This window comes from Callorhinus ursinus, unplaced genomic scaffold, assembly GCF_003265705.2.
Source record: "Callorhinus ursinus isolate GAN/ISIS: 27379988/994484 unplaced genomic scaffold, GSC_fseal_2.0 scaffold6, whole genome shotgun sequence".
Classification (NCBI taxonomy): Eukaryota; Metazoa; Chordata; class Mammalia; order Carnivora; family Otariidae; genus Callorhinus; species Callorhinus ursinus.
Window position 1 is genome coordinate 5072784 of NW_027397068.1, and position 17791 is coordinate 5090574.

The following is a 17791-nucleotide window of genomic DNA, read 5'->3' on the forward strand; positions in this document are numbered from 1 at the left end:
CTGCCACTTTACTGAATTCCTATGTGAGTTCTAGCAGTTTTGGGGTGGAGTCATTTGGGTTTTCCACATAAACTATCATATGATCTGCAAACAGTGAGAGTTTGACTTCTTTGCCAAACGGATGCCTTTTGTTTTTGTTTTCTGATTGCTGTGGCTAGGACTTCTAATACTATGTTGAATAGCAGTGGAGATAGTGGACATCCCTGCCATGTTCCTGACCTTAGGGGGAAAGCGCTCAGTTTTTCCCCATTGAGAATGATATTCGCTCTGGGTTTTCATAGATGGCTTTTATGATATTGAGGTATGTACCCCCTATCCCTATACTCTGAAGAGTTTTGATCAAGAAAGGATGCTGTACTTTGTCAAACGCTTTTTCTGCATCTATTGAGAGGATCATATGGTTCTTGTTCTTTCTTTTGTTAATGTATTGTATCACATTGATTGACATGCGGATGTTGAACCAAACTTGCAGCCCAGGGATAAATCCCACTTGGTCGTGGTGAACAATCCTTTTAATGTACTGTTGGATCCTATTGGCTAGTATTTTGGTGAGAATTTTTGTATCCGTGTTCATCAAGGATATTGGTCTGTAATTCTCCTTTTTGATGGGGTCTTTGTCTGGTTTGGGGATCAAGGTAATGGTGGCCTCATAAAATGAGTTTGGAAGTTTTCCTTCCATTTCTATTTTTTGGAACAGGTTCAGAAGAATAGGTATTAATTCTTCTTTAAATGATTGGTAGAATTCCCCTGGGAAGCCATCTGGCCCTGGGCTTTTGTTTGACGGGAGATTTTTGATAACTGCTTCAATTTCCTTAGAGGTTATAAGTCTGTTCAGGTTTTCTATTTCTTCCTGGTTTGGTTTTGGTAGTTGATACATCTCTAGGAATGCATCAATTTCTTCCAGATTATCTAATTTGCTGGCATATAGTTGCTCATAATATGTTCTAATTGTTTGTATTTCTTTGGTGTTGGTTGTGATCTCTCCTCTTGCATTCATGATTTTATTTATTTGGGTCATTTCTCTTTTCTTTTTGATAAGTCTGTTAAGAGGTTTATCAATCTTGTTAATTCTTTCAAAGGACCAGCTCCTAGTTTCGTTGATCTGTTCTACTGTTCTTTTGGTTTCTATGTCATTGATTTCTGCTCTGATCTTTATTATTTCTCTTCTCCTGCTGGGTTTAGGCTTTATTTGCTGTTCTTTCTCCAGCTCCTTTAGGTGTAGGGTTAGGTTGTGTATTTGAGACCTTTCTTGTTTCTTGAGAAAGGCTTGTATTGCTATATACTTTCCTCTTAGGACTGCCTTTGCTGCATCCCAAAGATTTTGAACAGTTGTGTTTTCATTTTCATTTGTTTCCATGGATTTTCTTAATTCTTCTTTAATCCTGGTTGACTCATTCATTTTTTAGTAAGATGCTCTTTAGCCTCCATGTATTTGAGTTCTTTCTGACTTTCCTCTTGTGACTGAGTTCTAGTTTTAAAGCACTGTGGTCTGAAAATATGCAGGGAATGATCCTAGTCTTTTGGTACTGGTTGAGACCTGATTTGTGACCTAGGATGTGATCTATTCTGGAGAATGTTCCACGGGCACTAGAGAAGAATGTATATTCTGTTGCTTTGGGACAGAATGTTCTGAATATATCTGTGAAGTCCATTTGTGAAGTCCATCTGTGTCATTTAAAGTCTTTATTTCCTTGTTGATCTTTTGCTTAGATGATCTATTTCAGCGATGGGGGTGTTAAAGTCCCCCACTATTATTGTATTGTTGTCAATGTGTTTCTTTGCTTTTGTTATTAATTCCCTTATATGATTGGCTGCTCCCATGTTAGGGGCATAGATATTTACAACTGTTAGATCTTCTTGTTGGATAGACCCTCTAAGTATGATATGGTGTCCTCCCTCATCTCTTATTATAATCTTTGGTTTAAAATCTAATGTCTGATATAAGGATTGCCACCCCAGCTTTCTTTTGGTGTCCATTAGCGTGGTAAATGGTTTTCCACCCCCTCACTTTGAATCTGGCGGTGTCTTTGGGTCTAAAATGAGTCTCTTGCAGACAGCGTTATCGATAGGTCTTATCTTTTTATCCAATCTGATAGCCTGTGTCTTTTGATTGGGGCATTTAGCCCATTTACATTCAGGGTAACTTTTGAAAGATATGAATTTAGTGCAATTGTATTGCCTGTAAGGTGACTGTTACTGTATATTGTCTGTGTTCCTTTCTGGTCTATGTTATTTTTAGGCTCTCACTTTGCGTAGAGGACCCCTTTCAGTATTTCTTGTAAGGCTGGTTTCGTGTTTGCAAATTCCTTTAGTTTTTGTTTGTCCTGGAAGCTTTTTACCTCTCCTATTTTAAATGACAGCCTAGCTGGATATAGTATTCTTGGCTGCATATTCTTCTCATTTAGTGCTCTGAATATTTCATGCCAGTCCTTTCTGGCCTGCCAGGTCTCTGTGGATAGCTCTGTTGCCAATCTAATGTTTCTACCATTGTAGGTTACAGATAGATCTCTTCTCCTGAGGTGCTTTCAGGATTTTCTCTTTTTCTCTGAGACTTGTAAGTTTTACTATTAGATGTTGGGGTGTTGACCTATTTTTATTGATTTTGAGGAGGGTGGTCTGTGCCTCCTGGATTTTGATGCCTGTTTCCTTCCCCACATTAGGGAAGTTCTCTGCTATAATTTGCTCCAATATACCTTCTGGCCTCTCTTCTTCTTCATCTGGGATCCCAATTATTCTAATATTGTTTCGTCTTATGGTATAGCTTATCGCTCAAATTCTGCCCTCGTAATCCAGTAGTTGTTTATCTCTCTTTTCCTCAGCTTCTTTATTTTCCATCATTTGGTGTTCAATATCACTAATTCTCTCTTCCTGCCTCATTTATCCTAGCAGTTGGGGCCACCATTTTTTTATTGCACATCCTTAATAGCCTTTTTTATTTCGACTTCATTAGATTTTAGTTCTTTTATTTATCCAGAAAGGGTTTCTCTAATATCTTCCATGCTTTTTTCAAGCCCAGCTAGTATCTTTAAAATCATCATTCTGAACTCTAGTTCCGACATCTTACTAATGTCTGTATTGATTAGGTCCCTGGTAGTTGGTACTGCCTTGTTCTTTTTTTTGAGGTCATTTTTCCCGTCTTGTCATTTTGTCCAGAGGAGAATAGATGAATGAGAGAACAAAATGCTAACAGGGTAACAACAGCCCCCGAAAAATATATACTAAACAAATCAGAAGAGACCTGAAACCGGGGGGAAAGGGAAAGAAAGAAAAAAGAAAAAAAGAAAGAAAAAGAAAAAGATAAACGAACAAAAAAACAGAATATGATTAAATATGATCAGGCTGGTGCATAGATCAGTGCCATACAATAGATTTTGGGCATATTTTGGTCTGTTAGAAGAAAGTGCCTCCCAAAATTCAAGAAAGAAAAACTTATATATGTACAAAAATAAGGGTTAATACGATGAAGGGATGGAATATGACTCTAAAGATGAAAATTATAAAAGATTTTATAAAAGGAATAGATAAGAATTTGGTTGAAAAAAGAAAGAAGAGGATTTAAGGGAAAAAAGGGAGAGAATGTGATCAGGGAGGAGACTAGAACAAAGCCACACACTAGAGATTTAGGGTATATTTTGGTCTGTTAGAAGAAACTGTATCCCAAAATTTTAAAGAGAGAATACACACACACACACACACACACACACACACCAAAAATAATGTTAACTACTATGAAGGGATAGAATATGACTCTAAAAATGGAAAATAAAAAAGATTTTTTAAAAAAGGCATTGATGAGATGGTTGAAAAAGGGAAAAAGAAAAATTCAAAAAAAAAATTTAACTTTGAAGGACTGAAGGCCATGGGAAAAAGCCATGAATTCTATGTGCAGTATTCCCCTAGTGCTGGAGTTCTGCAGTTCTCATTGATCGGTAAACTTGGTCTTAGCTGGCTATTCCCCTTGATCTTCTGGGGGAGGGGCCTGTTGCACTGGTTCTCAAATGTCTTTGCCGAAGGCATAATTGCCCCGCCCTTGCCAGGGCCAGGCTAAGTAATCAGCTTGGGTCTGCTCTCGGAAGCTTTTGTTCCCTGCAAACTTTCCGTACAGCTTTGGAGGACGAGAGTGAAAATGGCGGCTTCCCAATCTCTGCCCCGGCGGAGCCAAGAACTCGGGGCCCCACTCCTCAGTGTGCCCGCAGAGAAAAGCAGTCAATCACTCACGTCTCCCCAGTCTCCGGCTGCACTCCGTGCTCACCCGGCCTGTGACCGAGCATTTCTATCTCTGGCACACAACCCTGTGTGGAGTCTCCAAACCCAGCAGATTCCTGTAGTGCACTCCCACGCCACTCCTCCCAGGGCAGGAAGAGGAGTCTCCCCTGATCTGCCACTTGTTGGGTCCCTGCTTCCAGAAAGTGGTCACTTTCCTGTTCAGAGAGTTGCCGCTATTCATTTCTTCAATCTCCTGTTTAGTTCATAGGTGTTTAGAATGGTTTGATCCCTATCTAGCTGAATGCCTGGGACCAGATGAAATTTAGGTCTCCTACTCCTCTGCCATCTTGCTCCTCTGGAATCGACTTCTTCTAAACTCCTGTTAATGTTGCTATTTTGACCTCTTTCCATGAATCATGAATGTTCATGGCATCTGGAATGGTGAATCCCTTCCAGAAGATTTTCAATTTATTTTGCCCAGATCCATAAGAGCAATCACTACCTATGGCAACTATAGCCATATGAAATGTGTTTGTTAAATAATAAGACTTGAAAGTCAAAATGACTCCTTGATCCATGGCCCACAAAATAAACGTTGTGTTAGCAGGCATGAAAACAACATGAATCTCACTGTACATGTCCATCAAAGCTCTTGGGTGACCAGGTACATTATCAATGAGCAGTAACATGTTGAAAGAATCTATTTTTCTGAGCACTAGGTCTCAACAGTGGGCTTAAAACATATATTCAGTAAACCATGCAATAAACAGATGTGCTGTCATCCAGGCTTTGTTCCAGTTTTAGAGCACAGGCAGAGGAGATTTAGCATTATTCTTAAGAACCCTAGGATTTTTAGTATGGTTAAGTGAATGAACACTGGCTTCAGCTTCAAGTTACCAACTGCATTAAGCCCTAACAAGACAGTCAGCCTGCCCCCTGAAGCTTTGAAGCCACTCACTGACTTCTCCCAATAGAAAGCTGTTCGTCTACATTGAAAATCTTGTTTAGTGTAGCCGCCTGCATTAATGATCTTAGCTAGATCTTTGGGATAACTTGCTGCAGCTTCTCCATCAGCACCTGTTGCTTCACCTTCACGTTGATGTTCCAGAGGCAGCTTCTTCCCTTAAACTTCATGAGCCAACCAACCTCTGCTAGCGTCAAACTTTTCTTCTGCAACTTCCTCACCTCTCTCAGCCTTCATGGAACTGAAGAGAGTTAGGGCCTTGTTCTGGATTACGTTTTGGCTGAAGGGAATGTTATGGCCGGTTTGCTCTTCTATCCAGACCACTAAGACTTTCTCTATACCAGTAATAAGGCTGTTTCACCTTCTTACCATTTGTGTGTTCACTGGGAGTAGCACTTTCATTTCCTTCAAGAACTTTTCCTTTGAATTCACAACTTAGCTAACTCTTTGGTTCAAAGGCCTAGTGTTTGGCCTATCTCTGCCTTTCTCACTAAGCTTAATCATTTTTAGCTTTTGATTTAAAATGAGAAGGCATTCAACTCTTTCTTTCACTTAAACACTTAGAGGCCATTTCAGAGTTCTTAACAGGTCCAATTTCAATAATTTGTGTCTCAGGGAATTAAGGAGGCCCAAGAAGAGGTAGAGAGATAGGGGAACAATGGCCAGTGGAGCAGTGAGAACACACACATTTATCAATTAAGTTCACCATCTTATATGGATGTAGTTTGTGGTAACCAAAAACAATTACAATAATAATATCAAAGATCACTGATCACAGATCACCAGAAGAAATACCGTTAACTCCTGAACAACAGGTGTTTGAACTTCAGTGTGCATCCACTTATATGCAGATTTTTTCCAGTAAATACAGTATAGTACTTTAAATGTATTCTCTTTTCTCTATGACTTTCTTAATAACATTTTCTTTTCTCTGGCTTACCTTATTCTAAGAATACAGTGTATAATGCACATAAGTATGTGCTAATTGACTATGTTCTCAGTAAGACTTCCAGTCAACAGTAGTTAATTTTTTGGGGAGTCAGAAGTTATGCAAGGATTTTTGACTGCATGGAGGAGGGGTCAAGTGCCCCAAACCCCATTTTCTTCAAGGGTCAGCTATACAATACTAAGGAAAAAGTTTGAAATACTGCGAGAATTACAGACTTACGAAGTAAGGAAATCCTACTGGAAAAATGGCAATGAAAGACCTACTCAATGCAGGACTGACATAAACCTTCAATCTGTAAAAAATACAGTGTCTATGAAGTCCAATAAAGGGAAGTGCAATAAATTGAAGTATGCCTGTTTGCATGTACGTACATACTTAACCTCTACACCACGTTGCTATTTTTCAAAGCATCTAATATTCAGTATATTAATTTTACCTTAATACTATTTAAAAATCCTTTTTTCTTACTTTTAAAAAAATGTACATTCACATTTCTTATGTCATCTATAAATATTTCTAACTTGGATATAAAAAATGATTACAAAATAACGAAATCTTAGAATTATTTTCCAGAAAGACAAGTTCTTATGGGAAACAAAATTAGAAGCTGAATTACAAGCTCTACTTACACATATCCTTTAACTACTTGGTAAGTTCTGTGACTACATATACTTATCATAATTAATATAAAAAGTCATTATCTCATTTAACTATACCACAAATACCTAAAAATAAACCCTAAATTGTATTCATATTTGTAATACAAACTTAGAATTTGTAAAGGAAAAATCATTTTTTGAAGCCAGAAATAATACATTTTGTTCAATTTTATATCCAATATTAGAATGCCATTCTATAATTTGACTTATATTCAACAACCAATACCAGAGTTTAAGTGTTACAACCTTAAAACCTCTGAATTTTTTAAGGAGATAAGTGATTATGCCTTTTCATCTTACTTCTCTGGAATATATTATGCTGAGATTAATAATTTCTGCTGCATGGCAGTATAGTATGAGCCCATTTCAGTGACTAATGGGGCTCTCTATATAACTGGTGCTCAGTAAATATTCCCATAAAACTTGCCTTCTCTTTTCCGACTGTTATTTACACTGTTTTCCTTCCTAACCTATCCACAGTGCTTGCTTCAATCCTCATTCTGTGGTAAATAGAATTCCTTATATACTTAATCTCTTCACAAAATATTCTCACTTCCTTCCCTTAAGTGTAGCTTTCTCCGTAAGTGTACTATTTCATCCTAACCAAGGATGAAAATGCTCATTTCCTCTATAGCACATATATCTGAGGACCGGAAGGTATAATCAGTCTCTGGTTTACTAATGCTACCATTTATTCCTTCACTTTTGTTGAAAAATCCTTGCTCCTGAAAAAGTTCAGCTCATGAAAGGTGACTAGATCATGGATTAACTCAGAGAAGGAAAACAGGCATCTTTTCTAAGTAAGTGCCCCAACTGTGATCAATCGTTAGTGGCTGCTATGGGTGGAAGAGCATTTTAAGGACTCTGAGGACCTAGTTAAGCTCAGATGAATGTGCGTGCACGTACGTGCGCGCGTGCACACGCACACGCACACACACACACACACACACACACACACACTGCATTATGGAAAAAGATGAGTATGTCAACAGTAGCAAAATCCATGGAAGTGGAAGACATCATCCAACATAATGAACTAAGATCAAAGACCAAAACTTTCCAATTACATCAACTAGAATTTTATAATTACTTATATTTAAGAACTCAGGTTTGCTCACCTAAAACTAGTAACACTGAGTTTCAACAATAAATTCACTTGAGAAACAATATGAAGAACTCTAATTTTTGTAAAATGAAAACAAATGCTAGAAAATCTATACAAGTTCTACCTTTAAAAGTAGTATCTCTATAGTGCCTTCTAATTTCTAACACTGCTTACACAAACATCTCATAGTTTTATGGTATTTAACACAATGTAAATATGCTTAAAGCTAACACAAAATCTAAAATAGAATTCGTGAAGTTCTATTGAATTCTAAGTGTTATTATCCCTTCAACAAAGTTAACATAATCCACATGAAAAGATAAACTATCAAACACAAAAGGTCTTTTTAACCTCTGAAAGTACTCAGACTGTACTTCAAAATACCTGCTTGATATAAACCCCACTCCGGGAGAACAGATCCACCAACTCTGGATGATGTTTGCTATTCTGGCTTCCATGACCCAGGGTGAAATTTGTATTATCTCCCCAAGTGTAGACATCTGTAGGATCTAAAATGTAAATTAATTTTTATACTTTTATATTTTAAAACAAATATCAGTTGAATTCAATTATATATATACGCTACTAATCAGTTTACCTCAAACAGACTCTTTACAGGAACTAATTTAACCAGCATATTTAGAAAGATGATATCAACATTATCTTTTACATTATGGAACTATTAACATATTATCTAATTCTAGGAACAGAAACCAGAAAATCCAAATCAGCACAGGGCTATCTCAATGTTAAGAATCTAATACTTGTTTCTTGTTTCGTTAGCAGCTAGTTTAACTGCCAAATGAGTAAAATACTGCCTGCCATATCCACTTAGTTTCCATGAAAACAGTAATTATAGTTATTTAAATACAGAATGTTACTAATAGATACATAATATATATAGTATTATTTATATTATATACATACATATAAGGGTTCTAGATGAAACAAATGTGATATTAGTTACTGTTCCTACAGAAACAACTTCAATACTTTGCTCTTGATAGATGCAAAAATCACACTCGTGATCAGGGTAATAACTATTTTAAAGTGGGATAAAACTTAATCATAGCTAAGTTTATGATCTAAATCTTCATTTTTATTTTGGAAGGCATATAAATTCCCTGAATGGAACTTTATAACTATAACTTGCAATAAAGTATCCAAAGTAGAAATAAAAATGAAAAACGTGTCCTTACTTAGTTTGCTCACTACTTAAATGCAAATTATAGAGTGGCCCCATTTAAAACTCTTTTCCTTTTCCACCAATTTCCATTTTCCAAGTTCAAAGGCAAACAAATTAGAGAAATAAGTAAAATCAGAAGGATGTGAGGGTAGAAGAATCACTTCCTTTTCCCCTCTACCTCAAGTACTGATGTTACTTTCTGGATGCACATTAATTACTTTACAGTAGTTACAATTCTGTCTTACCACTTAGGGTGTGTTTTTACTCTTACATAGTATAGACTGAAATTGAAAATGCAAAATAAACCAGTGTTCTGAATAAAAACTCAAAATTATCAGGTAACATACACCAAGGTAAAAGTTCTTTGCAGATATCCACACACAAATCAATTTTCTCAGGTATTTTAATAAGAACAAAGTTTCATTAAAATTTTCTAAGCTGTACCTTAATGGAATATATTTATGGAATTTTCTTACCAGTAGTTTTGAATACTACATGAGTTGGTCTATCCTTCATTACAAGATCCAAAGCTGACAAGCCTTCTTTGTCTTGAATATACAGACTAACACCATGCTAAGAAAAAAAAAAAAAAAAAGACGAAAAAAATATTTAAGTTACCTCCTATGCCCACCCACATTTTTTTCCACACACAGAAGAGAATTAAGAAAAATCAAATATCTAATTCTTAAAATAAGAACCAGAAAACCTGAGGAAATAAAATAAGTAACATTTAAAATCAAAATGAACTAGATGTGAAAATTTTCTATGCTAAGGCAAGTCTGACTGCCTAGAAGGCCCTAGCTCTGGGTCTGTCTGCACCTGTGCATGCACTACACTTTACATATTTAAAAAGCCATGCTCCATGTCTAGTTCAGTTAAGGGCTATAAAGACTTCAAGGTAATGGCACAACAGTACTTATATTAGAATTTAGTGTTTATAAATATAATGTGATCACGTAGGCCCCATCTCTTCTTGCCTTGAACTTTGTTATATCCAGTATTTACATTAAAGACAATTATAGTCCTTTATTTCTATTTGTGTGATATAAGTTTTCATCTTTGTATTTAAAATTTTTATAGCATTGTTTAGTTATGGCTTCTTACAAATCATATATAAATAATAGTATCCTTAAAAAACCTGAGAATGTGTATGTGTTTTAAGGATGAATTTAATCTTTCTATCTTCACAGTTCAAAATCAAACATGAAATAGAATATTTTCTGTCCCACTTATTTAAGGCAGTTAGCACACCCTATCCCTATCACCATACTTTTCTATCTTTTAAAATATAATGGAAGGGGGGCAGGAGGGACAGAGAGCAATGCTCAATTCATATTGTTATTACTTAACTACAGTTTTTAAATATAAAATGTTCTTCTTTTCAAGAGTTACTTTTGGTACCTCACACCAGTCAGAATGGCTAAAATTAACAAGTCAGGAAAAGACAGATGTTGGCAGGGATGCGGAGAAAGGGGAACCCTCCTACACTGTTGGTGGGAATGCAAGCTGGTGCAGCCACTCTGGAAAACAGCACAGAGGTTCCTCAAAAAGTTGAAAATACAACTACCCTATGACCCAACAATTGCACTACTGGGTATTTACCCCAAAGATACAAATGTAGTGATCCCAAGGGGTACATGCACCCCAATGTTTATAGCAGCAGTGTCCACAACACCCAAACTATGGAAAGAGGCAAGATGTCCATCGACAGATGACTGGAAAAAGATGATGTTGGTATATCCATATATGATGGAATATTATGCAGCCATCAAAAAAAGGTGAAATCTTGCCATTTGCTACGAGTGAATGGAACTAGAGGGTATTATACTAAGTGAAATAAGTCAATCAGAGAAAGACATGTATCATATGATCTCACTAATATGAGGAATTCTTAATCTCAGGAAACAAACTGAGGGATGCTGAAGTGGTGGGGGGGTGGGAGAGATGGGGCAGCTGGATGACAGACAGTGGGGAGGGTACGTGCTATGGTGAGCACTGTGAATTGTGTAAGACTGATGAAACCCAGACCTGTATCTCTGAAACAAAAAATACATTATATGTTAAAAAAAAAAAAAAAGATAGTAGGAAGGGAAAAATGAAGGGGGGAAATAGAATGGGGAGACGAACCATGAGAGACTATGGACTCTAAGAAACAAACTGAGGGTTCTAGAGGGGAGGGGCATGGGGGGATGGGTTAGCCTGGTGATGGGTATTAAGGAGGGCATGTTCTGCATGGAGCACTGGGTGTTATATGCAAACAATGAATCATGGAACACTACATCAAAAACTAATGATGTAATGTATGGTGATTAACATAACATAATAAAATTACATTAAAAAAGAATAACTTCTGGTATTTGCTGATAGTTTAATAAGACATTCAATAATTAGACTTACCTCTATTTTAACCTGTGCAAGTCATCACTGCCTGTCTGTACACAGTTCACTTGGGTAGTTACAGGCAGAGAACTATGAAGTTATTAAACTCTGTGACATGTTGGAATCCTCTGTTTTAGGTTACTTAGGAAAGAAGAATCTCCTCTTACCTTGTAACAATGGATTCCTAACAATCTAAAACCAATTCTAAGTTCATTATGTTCCAGATGGTTATAATACTTGATTTCACAAGAACTGTCAATGAGCAAAAAATACTCAAACGAGCTAACCAGTAAAAAAAAAAAAAAGTGATCTAAGATTTTGATAATTTAAAATCATATGTTACCCACTACTTTAAAAAAATTAGATATAATAAATCCATGTGAGAAGCCAGCAGTTTAACCTTTTAAGAGAAATGAATGTAGATTCCAGGACAAAGTGCTCCAAGCTATGAAGGTGACAAATGGGATCCCAGAAACCTAGATCCCTAGAGAGTTTATTTTGCCAGTTTTATAAATTTTTTTATATTTTTTTATTTTTTATAAATTATAAATTTTCCTAAACTTTACCAACTGGACCCTATTAAGACCACATACATTTGCATCATCCTAAGTAGCCCAAACTGCATAAGACTACATTTGTTTGGCCATTAGAGCTCCCTAGATATGGTAGACTCTGACATTTTCTAATATACTCATCTTAAACTCTAAAGGTTGCAGGACCAGTGCGTAGTCTATCCTATTTAAAGATCAACTCTTTACATATCCCCAAAATAGACAAATTCATTACTTTGTTAAATAGCATCTAAGTATATACCAGCCTTACAAGCCTGAGCATTTCATGAGAATGCTCCAAAACAAGGAGCAGAAGCACTTTAGACACAGCTATTCCACTACAAACCACTAGTAACACTACTGGACAGGTCTGTCTGCAAATACAGAGAACTGTTTTTGTTTGCTTTGACTATCTTCCTGAAAGCAAAGCGTTAAGATAAAGACTGGCATGCAGGTAATTTCCTTGGGAAGAGATCCTAGAAAGTGAGGACCAGAAGAGTAAATAAAAGGAGGAAAAACCAATACAAGGATGTGTTATCAAGCAGGCCACTGCTAAGGCTTGTGCACGATCCTGCCAGGAAATTCTGGGAACCTTATACAATATATCACAGAGTAATACTCCAGTCGAGGACTAAAAGGGGTAAAGTTTTAGCCCCAGTTCCCATTCTTCATTAGCAAAGAGTTGCTCTAAAAGGGATTTAACTCTCCTGTACTTTTGGTTGGTCATGCATGAATGCCAAGCTTTGGGACATAAAATAAGAGGTAAGCAGTAGATGCTAGAAACAAACTGCAGATTTAGACCTATACAAAGCTGCTAGAAGCCTGTACACAACTAGCCAGAATAAAGGATGAGGCCAAAATTATATGAAGTGGTTCAAGAGAAGTATCTGATACACTAATTTTTCCAAACTGGTTATGAGCTAAATTGAGTGAGTTTAATATGGCTCTCTCACTAATGCTGCCCATATACTGCCAAAAAAGTCAGAATCAAAAGACTATCTTGATTCTCAGAGTCCATAGTCTCTCGTGGTTCGTCAAACTGAGGGTTCTAGAGGGGAGGGGGTGGGGGGATGGGTTAGCCTAGTGATGGGCACGTACTGAATGGAGCACTGGGTGTTATACGCAAACAATGAATCATGGAACACTACATCAAAAACTAATGATGTAATGTATGGTGATTAACATAATAAAAAAAATTTTTAAAAAAAAGGACTATCTTGAGACTATAATTTCCAGTGGGGTAAGACGGGATGTATTCTACTCTCCTTCTTTCAAGCCTATTCTTCAAAGCTTTGATAATACTGTTGGATACATCAGCTAGATGCCCTCATAACTAGAGAAAACAAAAAAATAAGCATTTTCTTATATTCAAATGACATGGTTTTAACATCATAAACTAGGAACAGTTTTAATAAACTGGTCCGGCTATCTAATTATCCTGGGGCAGGGAGGTGGGAGATACTTCAGATCAGTTCTACTTAGTTTATAACTCTTCTATTTTAGTTTGAGGAGATTTATCCTGTTTATGATTTGACAATTAACTATATTACTCTTATTCATGACTCGTTCTATTCTGTGAGGTATCTGATATCCCTCTAATAAAACAGCTTTTGCTTAGGGAACCTTAGTTAGCTTCTGTTTCTATGAAATATGAACTCTAATACACCAACATTTATTCTCCTATTTGTTTATTTAATTATTTGGTTTCAGTCTATCTCCTTCTACTAAAATAAAAACTCAAACAAAAAAAAGGATTCTGTCTGTCATGTTCATTACATATCCCTAGGACCTAGGTTAGTGCTTGGCACACATCAGGCACTCAAAAAAAAAATTTGTTCCAAATACTTTACAAATCGTATAGCATTTAATCCATACAATCTTATGATTAAGTTAGTTCTATTTACAAATGAAGAATTAAAGCAAGTTTTACCAGAATAGTAAGTAAACCACCAGTATGAAAAAACAATGGTATAGCAGTAACAGAAACAGCAGGACCCTACAAGCACAGTCTTTGCCAGCCACTCATCTTCTCATGGAACCAACGAGCCAAAGAAGATATGCATAAGATAGGCTGTCTCTCCTCCCACTTTTGGTAGACAAGTAGTTTCTGCTGAGGTTTTGTTTATTTGTTTTTGTTTTTTTATCTTTGACAATCAGGAACTGACAGTGCGGGTGTATATTTATTGTACAATTTGTTTTGGCAATTAAAAAGTCTTATAGCTATAAAGTTGTTATCAAATGCAATTTATTTAAAATGTGTATTTGTGGGGCACCTGGGTGGCTCAGTCATTAAGCGTCTGCCTTCGGCTCGGGTCATGATCCCAGGGTCCTGGGATCGAGCCCCGCATCAGACTCCCTGCCCCATGGGAAGCCTGCTTCTCCCTCTCCCACTCCCCCTGCTTGTGTTCCCTCTCTCACTGTCTCTCTCTCTGTCAAATAAATAAATAAAATCTTAAAAAAATAAAATAAAATGTGTATTTGTGTATGGTCTCTCTCTGCCAACCACAATACCTTAAGGGCTATAGTTGTCATAACACCTTATATGCTATAGTTGTCCAGAAGTGGAACTGACATGCACACTCCAATCACTGCAGCTCTTCCAATAAAATGATGTTGAAAGGTCAAAAGAAAAAAGGATATACCATGTTGAGACATGAATACTAAATGGATAGGAAAAGGTTTCTGTGGGAAAATTTTATCAGTGCAATGCATCCACTGTTAGATATCTATCATTGATCAATAGGGCTCTGATGATAATAAAAGACAGTCAAGCCAAGCGCAAGGTGGCCGAAGGCACAAATTTCCTGGCTTCTCTTATCCAAGGAGGAAAGAATGAGGATTTCTTAAGGGAAATGAAACCCCAAAGGGAGGGAAGGTTCAAAATTCAGACCAGATCCTATTTCAAACTGAAGCCCCAAATCCTGACACCTGAATGTCAACTCCTATGACAACAGAAAATCCAAGGATGCTCTCCAGCTTTACACGACTGGCAGTCATCCAAATTTCTAGCAGAAACTGGAAAAAAGCTGAGGCTTTAGATGTGGGAAAGGGTAAGAGTAGAGCTGATAAGATGCTTTAACTTTTACCAACCTAGCTTTCTGTATAAAATAGATTACAGTAAAGAATTAAACCATCTAAATCAAATGTTTTAGATGTAAGAGGAATTAACAGTACTATTAGTAAACTTTTTTAAACTCAAAAATAGATGAAGACACTGAAGATAAGCTCCCTAATGTGACCATAAGTTCCTTGAAGACAGGAAGTGTTTTGTTCTTCTCTGTGTCCTCTACAAACACGATAAAATGGCTATACAAAAAAAAATTCAATTTAAAATTCATGACTTCTGAGTTTTTAATGTGCATTCATTAGTGAAATGACATTGGGGTGTATTTCAAAACCCTTCATTATTTGACTATACAGTACAACAAACCTAGATTGAATCTACTTGATGGGAAATTTCAAATAAATTTAACTGATTCTAATTACTATTTTTATAACTATAAACACTTTATCCTAGCCAAACAAGAAATAAGCATACTATCCAAAAAACAGTCCTTAAATGTTGTATTTCAATAACTAGTGCCCTTTTAAAGTAGCTAATAAAAGTTAAAGAAAAGTAAACCATTTTTCTTAAGAATACTAAAAGGTTATAGGGATTAAATGATAAAATGTGTGGGATTTACTTCAAAATAGTGTGAGATAAACAAAGGCAGTGGGGATATATATAACACATAATTAGCCAACAGTCCATTATGTATTGTAAACTTTGGTATATGTTTAAAATTCTACATCATAACAAGTCTAAATAAAAATATATATGGATTTGAATTCTAAAGATGAGTCAGTTACAATAGTAAAAGATATCAAACAACTAATAAGAACAAACTCAAATCTTTGGAAAATAGGGTGTCTGAAAAAGACTAAGAAAAGCATATACCAGACCAAATAGTTTTAAATAAACAAATGACACTTACCTTCAATAGAGACCAAACACAATCAATATGTCCATAAAAAATGCTTCTGTGCAAAGCTGTCCATCCTGATTCCTTGTCTTTCACCAGTAGATCCACTCCTTTCTCAATAAGCCAGTCTAACACTCCTTTCTTTCCACAGGAGGAAACAAGGTGGAGGGCATTTCTGCCAAAAGCATCTTTGATAGTTGCAGCATTGTAACAATAACTGGAGAGAAAGGCCTTAATCTGGTTTTCATTCCCCTTTGTTACCACAGAAAGGACATCCAAAGCATGCTTCAGGGATCGACACTTTGATGTGCAGTCAGGGATGGAAGAATTCATCCTAATTGTTTTTATACTGCTTAGTTTAGTTCTTTGGAGTAGTCAGTTAAGACTAATTTTTAAAAATGAAAAAGCCAGGACAAAAGGTGGTATTCAGAAAGATTTATAGAGAATAAATGACCTGTTTAGGATTATAATTTAAATCCTCAATGGCAATAGTATAAAACTATATATCTTTGTACAATTTATTTTGGCACTTAAATCAAAAAATTATAAATAGCTCTATAAAGTTTATATCAAATGCAAGTTCTCTATTAAAAAAAAAAACTTTCCACAGTTTATAAATTATTCCTGGAGTCAAGCACCAAGGGGGAGTGAGGAGGGGAACTCCCCCTCCACACTGTCTGATCCTTTTAAATATCCATAATTGCAAGGGTGACCTATAAAAAAAAAGGGAAAGAAAGAGAAAGTAAAAAATACAAAATCTACTTCTTGTTCTCCTCAAGTACTTTACAACTATATTTAAGTGCCCCTAAAGTTCCCCTAATTCTTATTTCAAAAAAATAAATAAAAAAAAGTATGTCAACTTTTCACCTTCACATCCACAGTATTCTAGAACTATACTAATCATCTTCACCTCCTTTTTTCCATTCTGCTTAAAGTTAACCTCTGTATCTGTACTCTGGAGTCCACCTCTTTCTTTCCAAAAGCTTCATTCCTTCTCTCTTGTATTTTTACACTCTACTAGCTATGTCCCCACAAGATATAAGCACAGTTAAATCTACCATCTTTATAGCAAACCCATCTCAAACCTTTACCCCCTAAAATTATTTCATCACCACCACCACCCACCACCATCACAATAACCAACCCTCTCATCATTCAGTTTTTACTAAGAGCCAGGCACTGTGATAATGTTCTCTGTGCCTGGAAAGTCCTTCACCATAGGACCATAGGAGGAGATGATAATTAGATATCAGGTATCAAAACAACTAGGTATCAACCTGAAAAAAAATAAATAACTTTACTTACTTTATACCTTACACCAATATAAATTCCAGATGGGTCAATGACAAACATAAAAATAATACCATAAAAGCACTAGAAGAGAGCATGGGAGACTCTTTTTTACAATTTCAAAGTACAAAAGGCCTTTCTAAGTATGATCCGAAATTCAAGAGTTATAAAATATTAATAAATTTAATCAGTTTAAAATCTACATTAAAAAATTTTTAAGACAAAAAAGGAGAAAAAGCTTCCTTAACATATAGTCTCTACAAATAAGAGACCAACAGAATAAAACTCAAAGAATTTGATATTTCTCAAAAAAAAAGGAAATTTAAACAGATTTTTAAAAAATAAAAAGAGACGCACCTCACTCAAAAGAAATATAAATTAAAATTATAATGAGATACCATGCAACAACATGAATGGAGCTAGAGAATAAAATGCTGAAGCCAGTCACAGAAAGACAAATACCATATGATTTCACTCATATGTGGAATTTAAGAAAAAAACAAATGAGCAAAGGGAATAAACAGAGAGACAAATCAAGAA

General features: G+C 35.9%; 1 protein-coding gene across 3 annotated transcripts in view; it reads right to left on the reverse strand.

Annotated features, from left to right (window-relative positions):
* The window catches only part of IBTK (inhibitor of Bruton tyrosine kinase), a 108178-nt gene that overhangs the window by 81945 nt on the left and 8442 nt on the right, over nt 1-17791 (reverse strand). For all 3 annotated transcript variants that reach the window (XM_025861778.2, XM_025861787.2, XM_025861770.2), the window contains exons 2-4: nt 15974-16674; nt 9546-9642; nt 8268-8392 (exon numbers count right to left, since the gene is read on the reverse strand). In XM_025861778.2, coding sequence (XP_025717563.1) covers nt 8268-8392; nt 9546-9642; nt 15974-16294 — 543 coding nt within the window. In that variant the 5' untranslated portion in view covers nt 16295-16674. The remainder of the gene's footprint in view (nt 1-8267; nt 8393-9545; nt 9643-15973; nt 16675-17791) is intronic.